We start from the raw sequence: 18,355 nt of genomic DNA on the forward strand, positions 1-18,355 counted from the left end.
ACTGATCTTTGTGCTAGTACTTTTGTAACCTGTGTCTGTGGTGGTTTTCTCCTTTGTTTTCATTGCTTTCTTGATCTCTATAATCCTGTTTTTCCTCTTTTGTCTTATTTCCTTGAGCTTTTGTAAGTTATAGCCTTCAGCCCTTATATCTCATTGAGTTCTTGTTTCATTAGGAGACTTCTTTTTGATTAAATTATTTCATGGAAAGATATATGGTCACAATTTAAATTTGTTCTATGGCAGAATCTTCTTGCATATATTCTCTGTTTTATATTTATTGTAATCTTTTCTCTCTTTTGGCACTTTAAAGAAATTATTACATATTTTGCTCACTGTTCTTATTTGAATAAAGGGAGTTTTCTTAGAAAGCCTAGTTTTAGAGTGATATTATAGGAGAAGAGCTAGTAAATTAAGATACTGAGCAAGTATCTTGTCCTATGAATAGCCTGGACTAACAGGCAGTCTCCTTGAGTCACCATCAAATCCTACCTGATAAAGATTAGTCAGTGCAAGATAGCTTGTAATCTTCCGAGATGTCTTGATGTCTTCTTACAAAGGTGATAGGTCTTTGAGTTTCTTTTTTCAGCCTCAATATTCTTGCCATTCCTCTGCTCCTGACTAGGTTTCACATGATTTGCAGAGCCATTTTTCACATGCTGGTTTAAATATGGAAGGCTCTGGAACACCTGGGTGGCTTAGTGGTTGAGTGTCTGCGTGTCTGCCTTTGGCTCAAGGTGTGATCTGGGTCGGGGGATCAAGTCCCACATCAGGCTCCCTGTGAGGAGCCTGCTTCTCCCTCTATGTCTCTGTCTCTGTGTTTCCCATGAATAAATAAAATCTTTAAAAGATAAAAAATAAAAATAATAAATATGGGAAGTTGGCTTTTTATTAATCCTCCGAGAATGCTCTGTTTCCTTTAGAATACTCTGTGCTGATAGCCACGCCTAGAATCTGCAGTAGAAGATCCTGTGTTATCCTCCTTCATCAGTATCATTTTCACTGCCCTAGGCAGCCCTTCTTCATTCACTTTAGTTGTATAAATATTACCTGAGTTTGTTGATGGTGGAGTTTACATTTCTGTTTCAATGGTCCTTGTTTGTTTTAGTTAAGTTTTAAGAAGGTAGCAGAGATTTCTTTATTCCATTTCTTTTTTTTTTTTTCTTTAAAGATTTTATTTATTTATTCATGAGAGACACACAGAGAGAGAGAGAAGCAGAGACACAGGCAGAGGGAGAAACAGGCTCCATGCAGGGAGCCCGATGTGGGACTCGATCGCGGGTCTCCAAGATCATGACCTAGGCTGAAGGCAGTGCTAAACCGCTGAGCTACCCGGGCTGCCCTATTCCATTTCTTATATCAGATATTTTGTTTGTTTTAAAACATTCATGCTATTGAAAGCATACATATAGGAGCAAATGAGTGGCTCAGTTGGTTGAGCGTCTGATCTTGATTTAAGCTCAGGTCATGGTCTTAGGGTTGTGAGACTGGGCCTCACATTGGGCTCTGCTCTCAATGTGGATGGAGTCTCCCTGGGATTTCCTCTCACTCTCTTTTCCTTCCTTTCTCCCTTGACTCCTCTTCTACTCGTGTTCCCTCACGTGCTTGCACGCACTCTCTCTCTCTCTCTCTCTCTGTCTAAAAAAGAAAAGATACACATACATAAATGGTTACTTTAATTCTGACAATATTGAATTAAAGATTTTTAAACAGTATCTAGAGAGTTTTAAAAAAGTAACTCAAGGGGTGCCTGGCTCACTCAGTCAGTAGAGCATGTGACTTCTGATCTTGGGGTTATAAATTTGAGCCCCATGTTGGGATTACTTCAAAATATAATCTTAAAAAAAACAAGTAACTCAAAATAACTTCACACTGATGAGTACACTATAACGCATTCAAATACTTTGAGTATTAAAGTTTTGTTTTTTTGTCATTTGCTACTTGAACTGAGTTACCTTTAAATTCAAGGTAAATTCTGAAATTGTTTGAATCTTTTTTTAGGCGTTTCATCAAACGGGTATATGTGTCTTTGCCAAATGAGGAGGTATGTATCTATGTTTGAATTTTTTTTTTTTTTAACACAGAAACAAGACCTACCATCTTGACAATATTGATTTTCCAATCATTAGTACAGCCACACTGGAAAACAGTTTGGCAATTTCTTTTTTTTTTTTAGTTTGGCAATTTCTTAAAAAGACAAATGTAAACTTAACCATAAGACCCAATAATTCCTTTCCTAAGAATCTGCCCAAGACAGATGAAAACATATGTCTAACACAAAGACATGTATAAGAATTTTTAGATTAAAAAAAAAAAGAATTTTTAGATTTATAAATAATAGCCAAGAACTAAAAATCTAAGATCTAATTAGAGAATGGGTAAACAAATCTGTTGTGTGCATTTAATTGACTACTGTTTAACAATAGGTATTTGCTAGGATTCAGGTATTTATACATGCTATATAATATGGAAAAACCTCCAAAACATACTAAATGAGAAGACACCAGGTATAAAAGATAATCTATCATATGGTTCCACTTGTATGAATTGTCCAGAAAAGGCAAATTTCTAGAAAACAAAGGAAATTGTTTGCAGAGTTTAGGGGTAGGAGTGGAGATTAACTGCAAACAGACATAAGTGAACTTTATTTAGAGTGATAGAAATGTTCTAAAAGTGGTCATGGTGATGGTTGCACAACTATATATTTATTAAAAGTCATTGAATTATACATTTAAAATGGGGAGATTAATGTTACATGAAATCATTCCTCTATAAAAGTGTTTATTAAAAATGGTGATTGTCGGGGCACCTGGGTGGCTCAGTGGTGTAAGCATCTGGCTCTGGGTTTCTGCTTAGGTCATGAGATCAAGCCCTGCATCAGGTTCTGCACTCAGCCACAGAGTCTACTTAAGACTCTCTCTCCCTCTTCCTCTGCCCACCCCTGCCCCGCCCCATGCTCTTAAGCATTCTCTCTCTTAAATAAATGAATCTTTAGAAAAAAATAAAAATATTTAAAAAATTAAAAGTTGTGGTTGTCTAGCCCAAACATTTAACATCCTTGATAGCAGCAGCTACTTCCTTAGTGCTTTATTTGGATTATCTTTAAGTCTCTCAAGAACTCTCAAAAAATGGTGGTTTGTTTGTTTATTTATTTTTCTTTAAAGATTTTATGTATTTAATTGAGGGAGAGTGAGTGAGCACTAGGGGGCAGGGAGAGACAGATGGAGAGGGAGAAGCAGATTCCCTGGCTGAGGAGAGAGCCCAGTGTGGGGCTTAATCCCAGGACCCTGAGATCATGATCTGAGCTAAAGGCCACGCCTAACCAATGGAGCCACCCACGTGCCTTGCAAAATGGTAGTTTTAACTCCAATTAACAGACATGAGCGAGCCTCTAAGAGAGTGACTTATTTATGATCATTCAGCTAACTAAATAAGGGTTAGGATTTGAACCTAATTTTTGGATATTTCATTAAGCTAATGGTTGGAGCTGATAATTCTTTAATATTTCTTTTCAGACACGACTACTTTTACTTAAAAATCTATTATGTAAACAAGGAAGCCCATTGACCCAAAAAGAACTAGCACAACTTGCTAGGTGAGTAATTTGATTTGGTCTATCTTAAAGCTTTTTTTTTTTTTTTTTTTTAAAGAATTCTGTTTTGTGTATAGTTAATTATGAAATGAATAATTTATTTTTAAGAGAACTTCACCTCATCCTTTAACTTCCTTTACCTTTTTTTCTTATCTCTTATTTTTATATATATGGTTTCTAAATTTAAATTTCTAGATCTTCTATAAGACCTGACCTACATATCCAATGATGGCATATTCTTTTTATAAATTTATTAAAACTTGTAAGTGGTATTAAAATAATTTTAAAAACTTAAAACATCTTGTATCTCTGCCTACACCAATGCAAATATTTTCTTCTTTCCTTTTTTCTTCTTTCTTTCTTTTCTTTCTTTCCTTTCTTTCTGCCTACACCAATGCAAATATTTTCTTCTTCTTTCCTTTTTCTTCTGGCTTGGTGGCTGTCGGGGCTTGTGGGTGCTTTCTTGTATAGGGGTTGTGTCGGGCGGTTGGGGGGCTGAGGGGTAGGGCGGCGGGGGAGTGGCGGGGTTTAGTGGATGGTCGAGGGGAGGGATGGGGCAGGGAGGGGGGAGGGGGAGGGAGGGAAGGGAAGGGGAGGGCGGGAAGGGAGGGAGCGGAGGGCAGGGAAGGGGAGGGAGCGGAAGGGAAGGGGAGTGGATGGCTGGGAAGGGCAGGGAAGGGACGGGAAGGTTCCTTTTCCTTCCTTTCCTTTTCCTTTTCTTTCCTTTCCTTTCCTTTCTTCTTTCCTTCCTTTCTTCTTTCACCTTCCTTACCTTTCATCACTTCCTTCCTTCCTTCCTTCCTTCCTTCCTTCCTTCCTTCCTTTGTCTCACAAGCAGGGGAAATAGCAGGCAGAGGGAGAAGGAGAAGCAGGCTCCCCACTGAGCAGGGAGTCCAATACAGGGCTCGATCCCAGGACCCTGGGATCGTGACCTGAGCCAAAGGCAGATGTTTAACCAACTGAGCTACACGGCACCCCACGGATATTTTTATACAAACTTGTTCTCTAGTATTACACATAATTTTTTTTAACTTTTGCATCTTCAGCTTTTCTTATGAGTGGTATACTTAAGTAGAAACTATAGGAGGTGTACTTGAATTTTAGTCATTAAAAATCTCATAAAGTAATTTAAATACTCAAGAAGTATGTGAAGTGTTAGTAATTTTAGTAAAAACCCTGAGTTCCAGATACCTATGAGAAAAGAGTAAATTCAATACTTGGAAATATTGAGGTTCTTCTCTGTCATTGCAATAAAGAATGCAGCTAATAATGTTTAATCTCAATAGTTATATAACATAGTATGTGCTAAGTAAATGCTTTCTTTTCCTGTTTTATTTTCTTCTTCCTTTTTGTGTCCCCTCCCCCCCCAGTTTTTAGTTCCCCTTGATAATCTCTTGGCTGCCCAGGACTCTCCACTGTGGCATCCCATTCAGGTGTTCCTTTTTTGCCAATGTCTTCTACACCAGACTACACCAGACTCTTCCTTTACCCTATCTGTCCTATGTTTAAAGAAATGTACCTTGGGGACCTGACTGGCTCAGTTGGTAGAACACGTGACTCTTGATCTCAGGGTTGTGAGTTTGGGCCTCACGTTAGGCATAGAGTGTCCTTGAAAAAAATTTTTAAAAATTTAAAATTAAAAAAAGAATCTACCTTGATTGACAATGTTTTTTGTCAAGATAAAGAAATATTAATTTACAGAGCAATAATTATGGTTATGTGTCAGTTAGCTAGCAATGGCTTATAGGTGTTATCTTTTCCAAGGGATGTATTTAAAATTTAATGGAGCCTCCTGGAGATGTAATATGCCTTAATCTAAAGAAATGGTTCTCATAATGAAAATTTCAGGCATTCTGAGGACTGCCATAGACTATTTTGTTTGTTTTCAGCAAGTGGGCCTTTCTGTGTCCTTAAAATCAAATGACATAGCTCTCTGCTTGATGATAGAGGCAAACTAGATTTTACCCTCTTTTTACATGGAGATTTTAAATCTGCAAAGATGAAAATAATTTACTCTTTCTTCCTTCCCATTCTCAGAATGACCGATGGGTATTCAGGAAGTGATCTAACAGCTTTGGCAAAAGATGCAGCATTGGGTCCTATCCGAGGTATGTGTATAGAGCCTATTTATTAGACCACTTTAGAAGCTTAAGAAGTCCCTATTGAGAGGTTTGTTTTTGTTTTAATAAGAAAGCATTGAAGCTGTTAGAAAACTTATTACAAAATAGTTTCTAGAGTTAGAGTCAGCAACTCTAGAGACTGAGAGAGTAAAGGGCCTGATAAATATTTTAGGCCTAGGGGCCACATAGGCTCTCCGTTGCATATTCTTCTGTTTCTTTGTTTGTTTTTACAAACAAAAATGCGAAACCATCTTAGCTCACAGTCCACGGGTCAGTAGTAGACCATGACCCCTATTAAAAACAACAGTTTTCAGTTTTTTATTTTTATTAAAAAATCTTTGTTATTGAAATATAGTTCACATACGTTATATTCATTTCAGGTGTACAACATAATGTAGAAAACTCTGTACATTAAACAATGCTTACCACGATAAATTACCATCTGCCATGTTTCACTTCTTGATAGTAGGTAACCAGCAGAAAATAAAAATAAAAAAAATAAAACATTTTTAAGCAAGCAAAAAAGAAAAATAAAGGGGAAATGTTCTTATCTGTTTTTTTGGCTCTTCTCACTTCAATATTCTGATATCGCTTGAAATTAAAAGTGTCTAAAGGGAAGCTTTTATTTGTATTCTTATATGTTATCTTTTGAGGAATTGCTTTGATTTGATTCAGAGTTATTTGCTGATTGTGAAATACCACTATGATACCACTTTAGATATTCTCAACTGCTTTTCCACAGCCAGTATGGGGAGTGGGTAAATGATGCTCTCAGGTATGCACGCAGATTGCTGGCTGTGACAATAAAAAGGAACATGAAACATGAAACTTCTAGAACTTATCTCCCACAATGAAACAGTGTACTGACTCAGAATTGCTGGTTTGGAGAATAAGAAGTGTAACCTTGAGAACATGGGCAAAGCATTCTAGTCAAACTTGCTGCCAGACCATGAAATCTTGTTCAGAAAGTGGACTCAACCAATCACTAATATATAAACCATTTGCCTTTTTTCCAGAAAATTTTAACTATTCTGAAGCAAACAAAAGTTACTGGGTTTAAAAAAAAAATCAAAACACCTTTGTAAAGAACAAGCTGCATTCTTTTAAGTTCACTCTTAAACTTTGTAAATTTTATTGTTCTTGAGCAATATGCAAAGAAATTGAATGCCTCCCAGTTACTCCTAAAAAGGACTATTATTAAGCATTTATAAATTGTGCTCTTAATATTAATGTGTCTTCCTTTTAATACAAATAATTTATATTGAACTTGTACTTTTAGATCATTGTACTTGGTTTTGTGCTTCAGTAACTTAAACTTAGAAATTTTTTTTTAAGTGATTGTCTTATATTTTACAGAACTGAAACCAGAACAAGTAAAGAATATGTCTGCCAGTGAGGTATATTATTTTATAATTATCATTTCTTTGCTCTGGTTCTCTATATTGTAAGATAGGTTTTGTCTGGATTTTTGTAGTTGATATGATTAGAAGATAGAAAATGTTAACTTTGCTTCATTTCAAAATATACAAGCATATTAAATTACAATCCCTTATGTTCTTTGGTAATGGACAAAAAAACATTGTACATAGTCATTAAGTCATTTTTCTATCAAATCATAGAAAACTTGAGGATTTTACTCTTGTAACAAGTTAATCCCTTGATGTTCTACTTTGTGAGATTCTCAGCATTTATTTTTGTCCTTATAAAAGCAATTCCAGGGCATCTGGGTGGCTCAGTCCATTAAGCGTCTGCCTTCATCTCAGATCATGATCAGGGTCCTGGGATAGAGACAGGCCCATGTCAGGCTCCCTGCTCAGTGGGGAATCTGCTCCTCCCTCTCCCTCTGCCCGTCCCCCAGCCTGTGCTCTCTCACTGTCTCTCCAATAAATAAATAAAATCTTCTTTAAAAAGGATTAAATAAATAAAACAATACCATTGTAATGTAATTCATTACATTTTCTTAATATGGTAGGCCCTCTTATGAAATGCTGAGGCATTTCTTTTGAAAAACATTGCTGCAAAATATGACATTGCACATGCAGAATGTTTGTAATAACTATGTAAGCAAATATTTAAAATTAGTCTTAAATCATATTTATAACTGATAACTGATATGTCAGAGAGATTTTTTACCGCCCAAGTTTCAACAGCTATTGAGGAGACGGTGAACTCTTAACAGAGAGAATGAATGTATTTTTTTTAAAGATTTTATTTATTTATTCATTAGAGGGAGAGAGAGAGAGAAGGCAGAGACACAGGCAGAGGGAGAAGCAGATTCCACACAGGGAGCCCGATGTGGGACTTGATCCCAGGACTCCAGGATCACGCCCTGGGCTGAAGGCAGGTGCTAAACCACCCAGCCACCCAGAGATCCCGAGAATGAATGTATTTGAGTACATTTTGGCAGTCTTTTTTTCTTTAAGCTTCTGAGTAAACGTCATTGTTTTCAGGTATTTTGTGCATAGTAGTTAATTAACTACGTTACTAAGAATACCCTCACACTTATTGCAACCACCATTTCATTTTAAGTCTAATTTACCTAGAGTGTCTTTGATATGAGTGAAGCTGGGAATAGAGTATTCCACATACCTTCTTTGGCATTTAGCTACTATTACCTTAAAAATTCACATTTAAAGTATAAGTTCCAAGTCCCTTTTATTTGATTCATAATTTTAATTCCACATTTACTTTTTTTTATATGTAAGTACTATACAGCTTGTGTTCCCAAAGTGTCTTGTGGATTTTTAAAAAGTTTATTAAGAATATCCCATAAATATATATTTTTAATGTTCTTATAGCATAAATCTGATAATACCTTTCTACTCAAAAAGTGAACATCATGCATGAATTCTTTCTTCTTCATACACCATTTCCCTGCTTTGGACCCAGGATAGATAAACTCGATATCACCTATACTTTGGCCCCTTAGCTTCAGACTAGGAGAGGCCGATTGTGTGACAATTTAGGCGTTTGTATTTGTCCCATGGAAAGACCACGTGGAGTAAAGGGACTAATTAAGGTAGTAATGAGGGCAGCCCGGGTGGCTCAGCGGGTTAGCGCTGCCTTCGGCCCGGGGTGTGATCCTGGAGACCCGGGATCGAGTCCTGCATTGGGCTCCCCTGTGTGGAGCCTGCTTCTGCCTCTCCTGGTGTTTCTGCCTCTCTCTCCCTCTGTGTCTTTCATGAATAAATAAATAAAATCTTTAAAAAAAAAAAAGGTAGTAATGAGCTAAAAAAACTGGCAAGTGAATTTCAGTAAGAAGCAGTCTACAAATTCTCAAATGATTTAACAGGCAAAAACCACTCACCTCCTCATCTGCAAGTATTCTTCACTCTGTCTCAAGCTTTGTTAAGACCATAGCATTTCCTGTGGAAGTCCATTGGGAAGACTACTTGTACCTATAAATGGAATGCTTTGATACACTGATTAATATCTTATAATAATTTTATGAAAGCAAGTAGGTGGCTGCTTAGGGAATAGAAATTCTTACAAAGCTGTCCATTATTGCATGAGAAAAGAAAGCAGTTTTCCACTGATAGTGCCTTTGTTAACCTTTGTATATATTTTGCCCATCCTTTTTTTTTTTTTATATTTTGCCCATCCTGAGAATATACATACAAACTTAAGCAACATTTTTCTTTTTCTTTTTTTTTTTTTTTTTAACACTTAGAGTGAGCGAGTACGGGGAGGGACAGAGAGAGAACATCTTTAAGCAGACTCCCCAATGAACAGGGAGCCTGACATGGGGGCTTGATCTCATGATCCATGAGATCACGACCTAAGCTAAAAACCAAGTTGGATGCTTAACCAAATGAGCCACTCGGGCAGCCCAAGCAACATTTTTCTTCACTGAACTAAGTCAACCTAAATATAGTTCCTGTTTAATTTGAAGAATAAAGAAATTTTAAGTCTATTTACTTTTTTTAGTAACTCATGACTTTAAAACAAGATAGTTCTGTTGTATTGCCATAAAACAAATTGCCTAAAAACAGCTTAAAATGGCACATATTCATTATCTCACATTTTCATGGAGTTGGGAATATGGGCATAGCTTAGCTGAGTCATCTGCTTCGAGCACTCTCATAGAGTTGCAATCAAAGTGTTGGCCCAAGGTCTCTTACAGAGCTGTAATCAAGCTGTTGGTTGGGGCTGTAATCATTATAAGGCTCAACTGTGGTAGATCTACTTCCATGCTCACTTACATGGTTCTTTGCCAGATACACTTCCTCCCTCAGTTTTTTCTAGCCATAGGCTGAAGGCCTCCTTCAGTTCTTTCCCACATAGGCCTCTCTAACATAGTACTGAGAGCAAGCAAGCCAAGAAGAAGAGAAAGTACCAACAAGATGGAAGTCAGAGTCTTTATAACCTAATCCTGAAAGTGACATCCCCATCGTTTTTGCAGTATTGTTCTTAATTTTTATTTATTTATTCAAGAGAGACACCGAGAGGCAAAAACACAGGCAGAGAGGGAAGCAGGTTCCCTGCAGAGAGCCTGATGCAGGACTTGATCCCTGGATCATGATCTAAGCCAAAGGCAGATGCTCAGTCATTGAGCCATTCAGCTGCCCTAATGGTTTTAGTATTAATAATTTGGTAGTACTTTTAGCTGTTAGTTCTGGACTTAGGAGTTAATATTTATAAAATGCTTAGGAATTATATTTATAAAATACTTAAAACAGTCTGGCAACAGTGGATACTATGCACGTGTCCATAGAATAATTTTAAAATACGTAGTAATAGTGGCATTTTTAAGGAAATCTATTTTATCAGTCGCATTTATGAGAGGAAAACAAAAGTATTTGGTTTCTACAATTGTATACTAGAATTGTATTTAGTCATTATTTAGTACAACTTAAATAACTGTCTAGTCAGGTACTGGTGTGTGTGTGTGTGTGTGTGTGTGTGTGTACCTGGGATGTGGGATTGAGTCCCTCATAGGCACAGGGAGCCTGCTTCTCCCTCTGCGTATGTCTTTTCCACTCTCTCTGTGTCTTTCATGAATAAATAAATAAAATCTTTAAAAAATAATAGAACACAAGTAATTGTATTGTATTCTGTGTTTTTAAAAGATAGTCCTGGGGCTCCTGGATGGCTTAGTGGGTTAAGCATCTGCCTTCAGCTCAGGTCATGATCTCAAGGTCCTAGGATCAAGCCCCAAATCAGGCTTACCACTCAGTAAGGAGTCTGCTGCTTCCTCCTTCTCTGTCCCTCCCCCTGCTCATGTGTTCTTTCTCTCTCAAAAAAATAAACAAAATGTTAAAAAAAAAAATAAAGGTAGTACTAAAAATTGTTGGTTATAAATTCAGGGTATAATGTACTTTGTTTTTAAAGCACAAAGTTTGGGGCACCTGGCTGGCTCAGTCAGTAGAGCATGTGACTAAGTATTAGGGTCGTGAGTTTTTTTGTTTAAAGATTTTATTTATTGATGAGAGAGAGAGAGAGAAAGGCAGAGGGAGAAGCAGGCTACCTGCAGAGAGCCCAATATGGGACTCGATCCCAGGACCTCAGGATCATGCCGAGCCAAAGCAGATGCTCAACCGCTGAGCCACCCAAGCATCCCAAGGGTCGTGAGTTCAAACCCCATGCTAGGCATGGAGCCTACTTAAAAATAAAAGAAAATAAAAAACAAAGCACACAGTTTGTATCCACTTTAACTGTAACTTTGCTATTTCATTATTTCGTTTTGATAAGACATCTTTGCCGATTTATTTTTCTGCAATTAACTGCCAGTTGCTTTTTCCCATTGTATACATTCACCTCTTACTAACTTTAAAATACCATATATAAATTTCATATATATATATACATATATATATACCATACTATATATTTCAGTTGGAATTTCATCAAAAGCTTTTAAAACCTTAATTTCTATAACAAATAAATTTTATTCAAGAATATCATAGTAATACATTACATTCATCATCCTTCTACACTTTGGGCTTTAGGAAGAAGCCAGTGTGTGTTTTACAGTTAAATAAGTAAACATGTAGGGCTCATATGGTGATTATGTGGTAACAATATGTCCTTTCCTTTTTGACTAAGATTAGGCTACAAGTTACAAATGTGGGTGATTTTCTCAATATGTGTTCATCAAGATATGAGGGTATGAAGTAGTTAGATTGGCTTTTATAAGAGTAATAAAAAGAATAAATATCAGTTGACATTTTGTCTCAAATTCTCCTTTCACTTATTTTTTGTCAAAATACAATGTATATATTAGTGACAATTTCTAAAACTATTCATTTTGTACCAAGCTCCTTTTGGTTTTAAAAATCCTTTGGTAACTAAAGATATATGTTAACTCAGGATTCTTTTCTACATTCTCATAGCCAATTAAAAAGGTCAGAAGGGATCCCTGGGTGGCGCAGCGGTTTAGTGCCTGTCTTTGGCCCAGGGCGCGATCCTGGAGACCTGGGATCAAATCCCACATCGGGCTCCCGGTGCATGGAGCCTGCTTCTCCCTCTGCCTGTGTCTCTGCCTCTCTCTCTCTCTCTCTCTCTATCATAAATAAATAAAAATTTAAAAAAAAATTATTTAAAAAAATAAATAAATAAAATAAAAAATAAAAAGGTCAGAAAATAAGACCAAATTAATATAAAATGCATTATAAGTAATATTAGTATTAGAAAATTTAAGATACAAGCATCTTCTATATTGTAAAAAGTATTGTTTCCTTAAGAGTCTCATGCCCTTCTTGTAAACTTTTCCTCTAATAAACCTAACATGACTTTAGCTAGAGTATGCTTGTGGTGAGACTTGAGAATTCTGTATGATGGAATTGTGATTCTTTTTTCTGCTTGTCTGTTTTTTGTCAAATTTTCTTTAATGAGTGTTTTCTGTTTTTATAATGGGAAAACATTATGATTTAAAATTTTAGGGACCCCTGGGTGGCTCAGCAGTTGAGCACCTGCCTTTGGCCCAGGGCATGATCCTGGAGTCCCAGGATCGAGTCCCACATGAGGTTCCCTGCATGGAGCCTGCTTCTCCCTCTGCCTGTGTCTCTGTCTCTCTCGCTGTGTCTCTCATGAATAAATAAATAAAATCTTTAAATAAATAAATAAATAAAAATTTTAAACCTAGGAAATTAAACACATATCGTAAAAGTAGATTAGTATAGCATTTTGGTAAGATTTCTTATATAGCAAACTTGCCTAACATATATGTAAAATAAGATGACTGGCATGATTTTCTAAGAATATATTTATAACCCAATAAACAACAGCATCATTACTTTAATCCATTTTTGGGTTAATTACTGTATATATGTTCATGATTTGTATTGTCATGTGTTTTTTTTTTAATCTAGATGAGAAATATTCGATTATCTGACTTCACTGAATCCTTGAAAAAGATAAAGCGCAGCGTGAGCCCTCAAACCTTAGAAGCATACATACGTTGGAACAAGGACTTTGGCGATACCACTGTTTAAGGAAAGACCTTTGTAAGCCTGCAGAACATTTTGCTTTTGAAGAGAGAAACACCATCTTTATTGAATAGTTATCAGCTACAGAAATTCAGCCTAAGTTTACAGGACTTTTCAGAGTCTTACAATTACTTGTACACCCTAGCAGATGAACCATAAAACAAATTTAAATAAAATATACAATGCAAATGGAGTATTTTGTTGAAGGCCTTCTTGCCTATGTTCATGGTTATCCTGATGGGCACTGTAAGTTAGAGCACAACAAAAACTGATTCTGGTCTTCTTTACCAATATAATCATAATGTAAATAATAATTTGTATATCGTGTTGCAGATGAAAGTATTCCAGAAACAGTGAATGGTAGAAGACACAAGCGCCTTTGGTTGTTTGTCTTCTGATGTCTTTTCTTAAAATAGTAATTTTTTCTATTTTCCTCTCCTACTGTTGTCTTTACTACAGATGATTAGAATGCCAAATTCTCGAAGTTTCTTTTTTTTCCTTTTTTTTTTTTTTTAATAAAACAAGTCCAGTGTGCCAAATGAAACTTCTTCCTATGTAACGGTAATAGGAAAAAGTATTTTGAAGGTTTTTTTCTTTTTCAAAAATCCAGACATTAAACAATTGCATTTCACTTCACATTTTTCTATTACCTTGCTACCAATTTAGAAAGCAATTTGTTGATAGCAAAAAAGCAAATCTTGTAAAATAGAGACAGTTAGGAGGTTTGAGTCACTCTGTCATTACAAGATGTAGATCAATCCTCATGTGACCTGCAGTATTTTTTTCTAATATATGTCAGAAATTTATTGTAGACTGTTAATTTATTCCTAATGGAATTTATTTTCTGCTAGAATGATTCTAATATTTAAAAAGGCCAATCTTAACTGCTGTAAAAGTGGTCCTGTGTGAGAGAAGGGAAGAACTGAGAGATAAGACATTTCTAATTTATTGCTTATTGCTTTCTTACTGTTTACAGGATAATTATAAGCCAGTGGATCTACCATCTTTTATTCTTAATAATTATTAATCCCCCTTCAATGAAACTTTAAAAAATTACTGAATTTTTATACATTGCATACATTTTATAGGTTTCTTGTGCTCACTTTGTTAACTAAAAAGTTAGTCTGTTAATCTGTCTTTTGTTCCCCAAAAATGTATAGTAATTCCATTTCTTGTTTGTATAAGTATGCCTGGATTTTATTATAAAACTGTCATTGTAGGAAGTAGACTCATATCATGGCTTTTTAAATATTGTAATAAAGGCAAATGGATATTTGCCCTTAGTTTACTGGTTAAAAGTTTGTTTACAGAAATTTTCTTTGGTGCTTTTATGTAAAATGTCATGGGTGGAAAGAATAATTTTATAATAGTAACAAAGATTTTTTCATTTAAGAAAAATATCTTTGGTTTTGAGGGAATACATTAAAATTAAAAACTTGCCCCAGCTAAATAAGAATTTTATAATGAAGACATACATTCTTTTTAATTTTATTCTTGTTCTTGTTAAAGATTTAATCTACATATAGATGTATTGGTTTCTTAAGATAATGTGCTATTTGTAGCTGTAACTCAAATGTCTCCTCTAATCATGAACTTAGAACTCCCTAGATAACAGAAATGAGGGTTGAGATAAATAGAAAAGAAAAATTTTTAAGCCAGAACCATGCCTATTTTCAATCACATGTTGTATCTTTTTAAGGTCTCAAACATTACAGCATCAATCATAAAATATTGATAATGAAAGATCATACAGTATACATGATGACAAGAATTGGGAATATCCAAAGTTAAAACATTTTCAGTAAAGCTCATAAAATTTCACTTTGTATTTTCATTTAGAAAAGGATTAACATTAATGAAACTTGAATAACTGGTCAGTCATATTAAGGGTCTGTGTGCTTCATGCTCAACTTTTAAAATATGATATTTAAAATCATTCTATCTGCAGTAATGTAGCTCACTTTTTATTGGCATAGTTTTTAGATAACAAAGATTTCAAATGTTAAAAAATAGAAAAGTCAAGCTAATATTCTCATAAACACTGAATCACAATTATATATTACTGTATGAATAACCATCCATACAGTATAGAAGTTCTTTTACTTTCCTGACCAAAGTCTGAAGTTGAGCTTAGTGATAGAGAAGTATTTTCTATGGCTTACTTTTTATTTTATTTTCACTTTAAGCTGTTTTTTTTTTTCTCCTCATAGAATAACCATGAAAATAAGGTAATGATATAATTGGAGGCAAAGGGATTCGTCTGTTTTTTTTTTTCTTTTTTTCAATAAAGATAGAAGTTGGCGAGGCTTTCTGAATATTAGACTTCGTTTGTGACCTTTTGGATTCTGTGTTGAACTGTCATATTAACTTCTTAAAAAGTAATGCTTAAACATTAAAAGTTAGTGTGCTCACTTTAATATGGCAGTGTTTTGTAAACTATATTAAAACTTACTTTGAGCCAAAGGAAAGAATCAGTACTATCTTTCCCAGATAATGGTAAAAGTTTATTCTAAGACAGTCTGCCCATTGAGGTTGTTAGGTTTCTGACCATGCTTTGTGCTTAGGAAGAAGTGAAGGAAAAGCAGATACGAGAATTCCAATTTAAGTAAATATACAGCAGTCTATTTATAGGGTAAAATTCTTTATATTTTGTACAGAAACTAATTCTTTTGGTAGAATGAACCATTTAGTTTGGCTTTGGACTCGAGTCAGAAAAAGAATTTCCTTGAAGTGCTTATCTCAAATTTTAATCTGGTCTTTTGTATTTTTTCTTCAGAAGAAAAAAAAATGAATTAAAGGGTTCAGCTGCATAAAGTGGATTTTTATCCTAATGGATTGGAAATAAATGGTAGATTTTATTTTGCCTTTAATTATTTTTATTTGAAACTTTTTGAGGTTTCAGAGGCTGCAGTCTAGCAGTGAAGGAGTAGCTTGTATTGGACTAACTCTTGCCCATAATAATTATAAAGTGAACAAAATATAAAAAGCAAAGATTAGAAGACTCTAGGGAGCAAGCAAAACCAGGCAGAAACTGCACAAAACCATGTCCTAGAAGAGATCCACATTAACTAGCTTTTACCCCAAGGGTAACTTCCAGTGTGTGCAAGGTGCTTAGAAAGAGACTTCAAGCAGAACCTAATAGTCTTTTTGGGCTAAAGAGTCACTTGGGGCTTGTAAAACAGCTGAAAATCAGGAAGGAAATCTTAAGCATTTCAGAGATAAAAGCCCCAGAATATGCCTACAGATTTCTTTCAAATCCTTGGTGAACTCCAAAATCGTATCCGTGCAGAGTAATATTCAAAGGAACCTAACAGAAAGCCATAGTTGGGGAGTCTAACGAGCTGTGGAGAGATGGAAGCTGCCAGGGGAATCGAGTTCGAGGTTTCAATCCCACTAAGAAGGGTCTGGCTAATGCATGCTAACCTCTCAGAACAGTGCCTACCATGGGAGTGCTTGGTTGGCAATTCCTGCCCAGCGACGACCCGTTCTCCAGCCACCGCGTAAAGCTCACCGCCTCCTTAAAACGCTCCGTGGGCTTCCCGTATCCCTTAGAAGGCAAAACAAAAACCGAACCAGCCTCCTTACCCCTAAATTAGAAATTCCTGCTCGGTCTGCCCATTTACCGTTTAGATCTCTTGGCTTCTTGCCCTCAAGCCCAAGGCTCCAGACACTGCCTTCTTTCGGACCCTCGGACACCTACTGCTTGTTTTATTTGGATGGTCTATCCCGCCTGGAATGATCTTCGCAAAAAGACTGGTCACTCAGAAGTCCCATTTCACTTCCTTAGAGCAGCTTTCTCGGACTACTATAAATCAGCGACCCAGTCACTCTATTGTCTACACGACACTCTCCATACTGTAAACACTTATTCCCCCTCCCTCCTTGTTTCGTCTCCCTGACTAGTGCCTGATGCACACACGCGCTGCGTATTCTACACAGAATCTTTTTATTTCCCGTGTTCTACAATATTAGTTCCCTAAAATTAATTTCACGAGAAATCAGCGCTTTGGGAAACAGAACACAGTACTGTCTACACTGGTCTGAGTTCCAATTCGGCTATTAACGGAGAACCGGATGTATACGCCTCTGGGCAAGTTTCTTATTCGGCCTGGTTCCTCAAACGGGAATACTATTTCACAAAGCACTGCAAAAAAAAATTCTACCCCACAAGTAAAAGCGCTTCAGCACTAAGTGAGATTTTTCCTAACGTTACAAAGAGAACCTAGGCGCTCCCTGAAGACTGGGTCTTCAGCTCCCTCGGCTCCACCTACGTACCCCGGAAGCGCCTGGGCGCGGCCGCTCTAGCTGCTGCCTTCGCCTCTATGGCACGCAGGGGTAGCCTGGGAGCGGGCGGAAACGAGAGTCGGCGCACGCACTTCCGCCCCCGGGTCTCTCTCGGCCAATCGGCTTCCGAGGCCCCACCCCTTCCGCTCTAGGAAAACCCCAGCTCCCAGAGCGTCTTCCGGCGGGAGCTGTGCGGCTCCTTATCATGGTGAGTTGGCTGGGGGTCTGAGGGTTTCTGTCGTAGATGATGCCTCTTATCTTCTCGCATCCCGAAGCGGCCTTGACATGCCTCAGCTGCCCAAAGGAGGGGTCCTCGGAGTCGTGCTCGGGCCCCCGCAAGAGAAGCGGCTGACGTCCGAAGCGTTCATTGCCCGCAGAGCTCCGAACCCCCCGCGATCCCTCGCCAGGTCCCTTAGGCGCTTGGCATCCCGGCTCTGCTCGCGGCCGAGCTTTCAGTTCTTAGCGTTTATCACTTTCCCGTGCCGAGATATATACTTGATACAGAAATTAAAGTCTTTGCCGGCGCCGGCGTCTGCACCAGCAAAAGCTCTGAAAACAAGTCCAACCAACGGCGACCGTAACTAGTGATGCTTACTTACATCAGTGACGATACCGTTGTTCATAAAGAGGGTTATGAGTGGGGTGTTGAGGTGGACGCCCCACTCTGCAACCTGGCTTAGTGGAGCGCCAGGGAGCCTGATACAGCAGCAACTTTCAGAAGGCCGGTGGTTGCAGAGAGTCCAGGTGTTGGTAGAGCGTCTTTATTGCACGTTTTTTCCCTGCGTTTGCAGATCCCACTATATACCTTACGGTTTCGGGGGAATGTGATTTTTTTTTAAAAGAGAAATTCGTCTTTTTTATGCTTTTACAAATCAAATATATATATCTCTGAATTTTATCGAAAGATAAGTTGATTGTAATCTTGACGTCAAAAA

The 18,355-nt window shown here is 37.0% G+C and overlaps 2 protein-coding genes and 1 long non-coding RNA gene across 10 annotated transcripts in view; 2 read left to right on the forward strand and 1 right to left on the reverse strand.

The window, feature by feature from the left end:
* The window catches only part of SPAST (spastin), a 54,843-nt gene extending 40,409 nt beyond the window's left edge, over positions 1-14,434 (forward strand). For all 4 annotated transcript variants that reach the window (XM_038561210.1, XM_038561211.1, XM_038561208.1 and 1 more), the window contains 5 exons: positions 1,999-2,041; positions 3,513-3,592; positions 5,627-5,697; positions 7,066-7,106; positions 13,020-14,434. In XM_038561210.1, coding sequence (XP_038417138.1) covers positions 1,999-2,041; positions 3,513-3,592; positions 5,627-5,697; positions 7,066-7,106; positions 13,020-13,142 — 358 coding nt within the window. In that variant the 3' untranslated portion in view covers positions 13,143-14,434. The remainder of the gene's footprint in view (positions 1-1,998; positions 2,042-3,512; positions 3,593-5,626; positions 5,698-7,065; positions 7,107-13,019) is intronic.
* Positions 1,263-17,981, reverse strand: LOC111090562. Of its 3 annotated transcripts, XR_005372288.1 has the most exons (4): positions 16,579-17,981; positions 9,017-9,121; positions 6,136-7,487; positions 1,263-1,635 (listed from the first exon to the last, which is right to left on the reverse strand). It is a non-coding gene; the product is annotated as an uncharacterized LOC111090562 (long non-coding RNA). The 3 variants fall into 3 exon arrangements; XR_005372287.1 differs by lacking the exon at positions 1,263-1,635 and having other exon boundaries at positions 4,436-7,487; positions 9,017-9,107; XR_005372286.1 differs by lacking the exon at positions 1,263-1,635 and having other exon boundaries at positions 4,436-7,487.
* SLC30A6 (solute carrier family 30 member 6) overlaps positions 17,505-18,355 on the forward strand; it is a 42,431-nt gene continuing 41,580 nt past the window's right edge. The window contains exon 1 of one of the 3 annotated variants that reach the window (XM_038561212.1): positions 17,505-17,628. In XM_038561212.1, the coding sequence (XP_038417140.1) occupies positions 17,626-17,628 (3 nt within the window). In that variant the 5' untranslated portion in view covers positions 17,505-17,625. Of the gene's footprint in view, positions 17,629-17,648; positions 18,167-18,355 lie in introns of those variants that run through there. The other 2 variants (XM_038561213.1, XM_038561214.1) reach the window with 2 other exon arrangements.

Source organism: Canis lupus, chromosome 17, assembly GCF_011100685.1.
Source record: "Canis lupus familiaris isolate Mischka breed German Shepherd chromosome 17, alternate assembly UU_Cfam_GSD_1.0, whole genome shotgun sequence".
Classification (NCBI taxonomy): Eukaryota; Metazoa; Chordata; class Mammalia; order Carnivora; family Canidae; genus Canis; species Canis lupus.